This window comes from Setaria italica, chromosome II, assembly GCF_000263155.2.
Source record: "Setaria italica strain Yugu1 chromosome II, Setaria_italica_v2.0, whole genome shotgun sequence".
Lineage (NCBI taxonomy): Eukaryota > Viridiplantae > Streptophyta > Magnoliopsida > Poales > Poaceae > Setaria > Setaria italica.
Genome location: NC_028451.1, coordinates 10,943,775 through 10,951,036, shown reverse-complemented (window position 1 = coordinate 10,951,036; position 7,262 = coordinate 10,943,775). Strand labels below are relative to the sequence as shown.

Sequence of the window (7,262 nt, the reverse complement as noted above, 5' to 3'; positions counted from 1 at the left end):
TCAATCTACAGAGTTCTCATCTCCTCCTGCCCAAGTCCCTACCACACCGCGTATTCAAATAGTTTTTTCTCTCGGCGGTGCTTGTAATCGAGCGACACTTCACCACAGGTAATTTTTTTGGACAAACTCATGGTTTATTCAGTATTCTAAGGTGCTCACATGAAATTTCTGTGTTTTACTGTTACTCTCAATTTATATGGTGCATATATAATATATTTGTGTCTATTTGTTTGTACCTTCTTTGTGCAACTTTCATTGTTACTTCTATAGGAACTGTAGCTCAACCAGTTGAGTCAATGGTTCCTTCTAGACTATACTCCATTTCATTTCTCACACACCAATTACATCCATTAAATTTGTTCTATAAGGTAGCCCATGGACAACGAGGGAAACCAGCAACGGAGCAACAATGAGGATGTGTTGCACAGCCTGCTAGGACCCGAGGACCAAATGAACATTGATTCAGCTAATGTAGACGACGACAATGACGACGTCTACATTCCAGAGCCTGAGGCGCCGTCCAAGCGTCCGAAGCGCCACGCTGCGGAGCAGATCCAAGAACTCAAAGCGTAATACATGACCGCTAAATGAAAAAGAATTATTCTGTGTTTTAGGACTGGAAAATGCTTGATCTGATCCATCTTCTATGTTGTGAAGTGCATACAAGCAGTGTGACCACCCTGATGAGAAGGCGCGGCGCGCTCTCGGCGCAAAGATTGGCTTGGAGGCTAGGCAGGTTCGTTTCTGGTTCCAAAACCAACGCGCTCAGATGCAGGTAGCACATCTTTCTGTTCATCTTACAACGATGCTATGCACGTCCGCAACAAGTTCTTGAAATCTATATTTGTGCACTGGTATAAAGTCCATCCCATGGTCAAGCATGTCCCCAGTCATCAGCTATCATCTAAAAGGAACGTGCAGTTGTGAAAAGAATTGACAGTTACAGTTTTTTTTTTTAAAAAAATGCTACAGGCGAAGGCCCAGGTGCAGGATACCAAGGCGGTTCAGCAAGAGCACGCCGCGCTGATGGCCGAGAATGCGTCACTCCGCCATGCCATGCTGACGATGTCATGCGTCGCGTGCAGCGGAGGGACGGCGCCCGCCGAGCCGTCGCCGGAGAAGCGGCGCCTGCTCGCAGAGAACGCGAGGCTCAGGGACGAGCACATGCGCGCCACCGCCTTGCTCCACAAGATCCTACTCGAGGCGGAGGCGCCCCCGCCGTCCGGACGCCCGGTTCCGGCCGCTTCCACCCACTCCATGCTCTCCGCCGCCGTCGAGGGCAGGGGCGCTCTTCTCCGGCATGCGGAGGCTTCCATGGACCAGTTCCTGATGCTCGCGACCAAAGGGGAGCCACTGTGGGTGCTGACCCCCGACGGCGAGGTGCTTAACTGTCAGGTGTACCAGAAGAGAACGTTCCCGGTGCTTCTCGGGACCTGCCCGGATGGGTTCGTCAGGGAGGCTACTAGAGAGGCCGGCGTGGTTAGAGGCGCCGCCGCCCACCTCGTCGGCATCCTTACAGATGCGGTAAGTGTAATAGTAACCATCTGCTTCGATCCAGCATCCGAAATGCTTATTTGATAATAGTGGATTGAAATAGAATAGGAGGGATTGGAGAGAAAATTAATTCATTTTAGACTCAAATCCCTTTTATTCCCTTCCAATCCTCTTCGATCCAAACAAGCATTGTCGTTAGTGGGGGTGGGGGTGGGGGTGTGCAGGCCCCTATGAAAATTCATTAATTTTTCACTAAAATTTTGAGTTTCTGACTCTGTTCATGGTTGTCATGCATGTTTGTTCTGCAGAACCGGTGGTCCGAGACTTTCCCCGGTGTAGTGGCAGGTGCGACCGCCGGCAATGTCGTCAACGTTGGTGTTTTCGCTCCGCACAACGGGCTAATTCAGCTGGTGAGCTCACACACACACACATATGTATTCGTGCATGTGTTAATGTTTGATCGTGATCGAACACCAGCGACCGTCGGGCTTCATTAATTTTGGTTTGTGGAGCACTTGCAGATGAATGCAAACCTGTGGGTGCAGTCACCACGCCTGCGCAACCGCAGCGTGAACTTTTTGAGGTACAGCAAGCTGACGGCGGAGGGGCATTGGGCTGTGATGGACGTGTCCGTTGACGCCATCCTTGGACTCGAAGGTAGCCGCAAGGTTGATCTCAATGTTGACAGCGATGTCATGCAGGCATGGCACAAGGGCTGCAGGCTGCTGCCATCTGGTTGCCTTGTTGAGGACATGGGCAATGGCTACTGCAAGGTGCTAGCTCTTTATAATTCTTCTTCTATTTCAGAATATGATCGACAGCTTTCATGCTTTGTGTTTTTTTTCCCCCAAGAATGTGCTCTTATCGTATAAATTTTGTTGGAAAGCTTGTGATTTTGCAACATTCTTGTACAGCACTTTATATTATTTCGTGCATCGCAGGTCACATGGGTTGTGCACGCGGAGTACGACGAGACCACCGTGCCGACCATGTTCAAGCCACTGTTCCGCTCTGGGAAAGCTCACGGCGCACAACGTTGGCTCGCGTCGCTCCAGAGGCAGTGCGAGTACCTCTCCGCTCTACACTCCAGCCATGTTCCAAGAAGCAGCCACAACACAGGTGAGTCATTGATCGCCAAGAAGGAAACCACAGAACCTTCTGGTTTCACACTTGGATTATAAACAATTAACCTTATGGATTATAAGGAGTCACTTGAATTAGACATGTTCTGAAAATTTTCACCACAGGGACCATTTCGCCGATGGGAAGGAGGGGAATCATGGAGCTGGCCCAACGGATGATGGCCAGCTTCTACTCGGCCGTCTCCGGGCCGGTCACTCAGCCGTCAAGCAGCATCGACGAGTGGCATGGCAGCAACGGCACCGGTGCCGAGAGGATCGCCGCAGCTGTGCGCATGGTGACCTGGAAGAAAGCTGGCAGCATGGACGGAGAGCCGGCCGGCCTGGTGCTCAGCTCCAGCACCACGGTGTGGCTGCCAAACACGCCGCCGCAGCTCGTGTTCGAGTACCTCTGCAATGGCCAGTGCCGTGGCGAGTGGGATACCTTCGCCAATGGCGCCGCGGTGGAGGAGTTGGGCTCCGTCGCCACGGGCCATCTCGACGGCAATGCCGTCTCCGTCCTCTGCCCCAACGTTAGTTTTCAATTCTAGAAATTTAATCAGAGCAATCCGTTACAGTAATGAGTAATAACCTTCACTGAATATCTGAATCGATTTTCTTTTTCTCACAGGTGACTGATGGGATCAACAGCAAGATGCTGATCCTGCAAGAGGCGCGCACCGACGCGTCGTGCTCCATTGTCGTCTACGCTCCAGTCGAAGAGGAGAGGATGCGTGCGGTCATGAACGGCGGCGACCACGCCTCCGTCGACTTCCTCCTGCCGTCGGGGTTCGCCGTCCTCCCCGACGGCCACGGAAAGGCTCGCCGCCACGCTCCGTGCACTTCCGAGGCTCCTGTCGGCGACGGCAACACTGCGGGGGCTCTTCTCACCGTGGCATGCCAGGCGCTGCTACCCGGCTCCCCGTCCGGCGACCACACCGCCAGGGCATTTGACGATGTCGGCAGGCTGCTCTGCCGTGCAATCAAGAAGATCAAGGCCGCCGTCAAGGCCAAAATCGTCGTCGCCAGCTTGATGTGAGGTTTCAAGCATTTGGGATTAGTCGAGAGAATTAAATTTAGACTCAGTTATCATTTTTCCTTCGTACAGCAGTTGGGATAGATTTTGGTGTTCATCGAACCTTTGTCATCGAGCTGTTATCCTCCTTTTCAGAAATCAGAACCTTTGTCATAACTTTCATTTTCACCCATGCTTAATGATTTGTTGTGAATTTGTTCTCTGCAAAAGATTTGTCGTGGATTTTGCATTATGTTATGGAATATTATAATGTTTTACTTGCAGTAATCTTGTTACTAGTGTTTTGTTGCATGCCTATTTGGGCCTCTTTCACCGTGATTTACTCATCCCAATTTTTACAGTTTGCCTCGGTTTGATTATATTTTTCAGCACCGTACGGCGGCTAATTTTAAATTTAATGGAATTTAATTTTTCGGATCATCAGTATCCAACGATTTTGATGCTATGGCAATTTTAGCTATATAGTTTGCAGCTTTAGGAGACTAAGTGTGAAATATTTGCCGGTGCTTAAAATTAGCGAACCTGAGATCCGATGTATATATGAACATGTTCTATGCATCGTCTTTTCAGTCATGGTAATGTTCAGGGGCAAGCGTCACGCGTGACTGAAATACTAGACACGTTACTAGCTGTCTTCCTCCTGCTATAACTTTCATGTGTGTGATCTCAAATGTTGCAAGAATTTATGTTGTTTCTATTCTAGTTTCGATTTATTGTTCAAGAACATATTTTTTATTGCATTAAAGATTTTGACTTTTTCACTTCAAATGGTTGATTTGTGGAAGCTCAATGTTGTATGGAAACAAGTTACATGATCATGCTTTGGAGAAAATATATAGATTTTTCATTGTGATTTTATAAGCTTGTAAGAGTATCTCTGCCTTAAATTTTGAGATATGAAAATGTATTAAAATAGTTAATGTATTTTATTTGTCGCGCATGCATGAACCTGTTCGATGCGTTGCTTTTTAATTAAGGTGTCGATAAAAGAGAAAGAATAATAATTTTACTGCCTTCGGTTTGTCTACTTAACTTCTTGTCAATACTGGCAGGGCATAAGTATGGGGCACGTTATTAGTTATCCGCCTCCTGCTATAGTTTTCATGCATCCATTGCTTCAACCATGAAGGTTGTTCAGCTTGTTGCAGTGGCAATTTCAACATGCTCCACATTCTCTTCATGATTATGAATCAAACTTCTCTTGAAGGTGGCTTGTTCTGCTAGTTACTTTTTTATTGTTGAAGAAGGAAATTATTATGTTGGTGTAGGTGATCTCAAATGTTTGAAGAATTTATATTATTGTGGTTCTGATTTTGATTTACTATGCAATAATCTATTTTACATTGCATTGAATACTTCGATTGGTTTTACTTCAGATGGATCAAGGCCAAAATCGTCGTCGCCAGCTTGATGTGAGGTTTCAAGCATTTGGGATTAGTCGAGAGAATTAAATTTAGACTTAGTTATCATTTTTCCTTCGTACAACAGTTGGGATAGATTTTGGTGTTCATCGAACCTTTGTCATTGAGCTGTTATCCTCCTTTTCAAAAATCAGAACCTTTGTCATAACTTTCATTTTCACCCATGCTTAATGATTTGTTGTGAATTTGTTCTCTGCAAAAGATTTGTCGTGGATTTTGCATTATGTTATGGAATATTATAATGTTTTACTTGCAGTAATCTTGTTACTAGTGCTTTGTTGCATGCCTATTTGGGCCTCTTTCACCGTGATTTACTCATCCCAATTTTTATAGTTTGCCTCGGTTTGATTATATTTTTCAGCACCGTACGGCGGCTAATTTTAAATTTAATGGAATTTAATTTTTCAGATCAGTATCCAACGATTTTGATGCTATGGAAATTTTAGCTATATAGTTTGCAGCTTTAGGAGACTAAGTGTGAAATATTTGCCGGTGCTTAAAATTAGCGAACCTGAGATCCGATATATATATATGAACATGTTCTATGCATCATCTTTTCAGTTATGGTAATGTTCAGGGGCAAGCGTCACGCGTGACTGAAATACTAGACACGTTACTAGCTGTCTTCCTCCTGCTATAACTTTCATGCGTGTGATCTCAAATGTTGCAAGAATTTATGTTGTTGCTATTCTAGTTTCGATTTATTGTTCAAGAACATATTTTTTATTGCATTAAAGATTTTGACTTTTTCATTTCAAATGGTTGATTTGTGGAAGCTCAATGTTGTATGGAAACAAGTTACATGATCATGCTTTGGAGAAAATATATAGATTTTTCATTGTGATTTTATAAGCTTGTAAGAGTATCTCTGCCTTAAATTTTGAGATATGAAAATGTATTAAAATAGTTAATGTATTTTATTTGTCGCGCATGCATGAACCTATTCGATGCATTGCTTTTTAATTAAGGTGTCGATAAAAGAGAAAGAACAATAATTTTACTGCCTTCAGTTTGTCTACTTAACTTCTTGTCAATACTGGCAGGGCATAAGTATGGGGCACGTTATTAGTTATCCGCCTCCTGCTATAGTTTTCATGCATCCATTGCTTCAACCATGAAGGTTGTTCAGCTTGTTGCAGTGGCATTTTCAACATGCTGCACATTCTCTTCATGATTATGAATCAAACTTCTCTTGAAGGTGGCTTGTTCTGCTAGTTACTTTTTTATTGTTGAAGAAGGAAATTATTATGTTGGTGTAGGTGATCTCAAATGTTTGAAGAATTTATATTATTGTGGTTCTGATTTCGATTTACTATGCAATAATCTATTTTACATTGCATTGAATACTTCGATTGGTTTTACTTCAGATGGATGATGTAATGAAATATTTGTAATTCATATTAGATCACGGTTAGAGTCAAGCTCGTTGTTGATGCCCTTGGGCAAGGATCTCTCATTGAGGAAGCAAGGTCATGTGATAGTGCATGAGAATGTTACAATGGGATTTTTAAATGAGAATGTTACAATGGGATTTTTATTTTAATTGAAAATGACACTAGTGGAAACCATAGCTTCAGTGAGGAACGTGTTTCGTTACTATGAAGGCCAAATTTTTTATAAATAAAGTTTTGTGACAAATTTATGACGAAATTCGGTTCGTAAAAAACGGAGTGTCAAGTTTGCACTACCGTGAGGAACTGGTCAAAATCATCACAGAACTGATTTCTTGAATCCTACCTCAACCAGCCATCCGAGCACTAGCGTCCGGACTCTAAACCAGCCTTTCGAGCCCTACAAGCAAAGGTGAAGACATAATAGGTTTCTCTCCTTGAAGGTATTGGGTCATATATCACCCTGTCAGATTTTAAACTTAAAACCAAATTTATCCGAGGAGAACAAAAGGAAAAACAATTTCATTCAGAGTGAAGTCGAGCAAGTCTAAATGTTTTTGGGGAGTATCCACAGCATATTTGGTTCACCTTTCTACAGTTTTTTTACTTGGCCAGTCGCGCTCGTACGCATTCGAAAGAGTGAGGTTTACTAGTAAATAACCAATAGCTCATCTGCTCGGCACCAACCATGCTTTAGAGTTACCATGCACTTGTTGCCTCCCAACTGCAGTATCCAAGTCGTGAGCAGAGTAAGCTATATATGTGCACAGTCTCCACATGCTGCATCTTCAACCTCTAGCTA

At 44.2% G+C, this 7,262-nt stretch overlaps 2 protein-coding genes across 2 annotated transcripts; both read left to right on the top strand.

Moving 5' to 3' along the window:
• Nucleotides 1-375: 375 nt before the first annotated feature.
• On the top strand, nt 376-1,991 carry LOC106804149 (homeobox-leucine zipper protein ROC6-like). Its single transcript, XM_014804691.1, has 4 exons — nt 376-569; nt 658-736; nt 973-1,524; nt 1,803-1,991. Exons 1-4 carry the CDS (start codon nt 376-378, stop codon nt 1,989-1,991), a joined length of 1,014 nt encoding a protein of 337 aa, XP_014660177.1.
• Nucleotides 1,992-2,015: 24 nt separating this feature from the next.
• Nucleotides 2,016-3,651, top strand: LOC101785605 (homeobox-leucine zipper protein ROC6-like). The gene is made up of 4 exons (XM_014804690.1): nt 2,016-2,267; nt 2,436-2,620; nt 2,746-3,145; nt 3,244-3,651. Exons 1-4 carry the CDS (start codon nt 2,016-2,018, stop codon nt 3,649-3,651), a joined length of 1,245 nt encoding a protein of 414 aa, XP_014660176.1.
• The last annotated feature ends 3,611 nt before the right edge of the window (nt 3,652-7,262 follow it).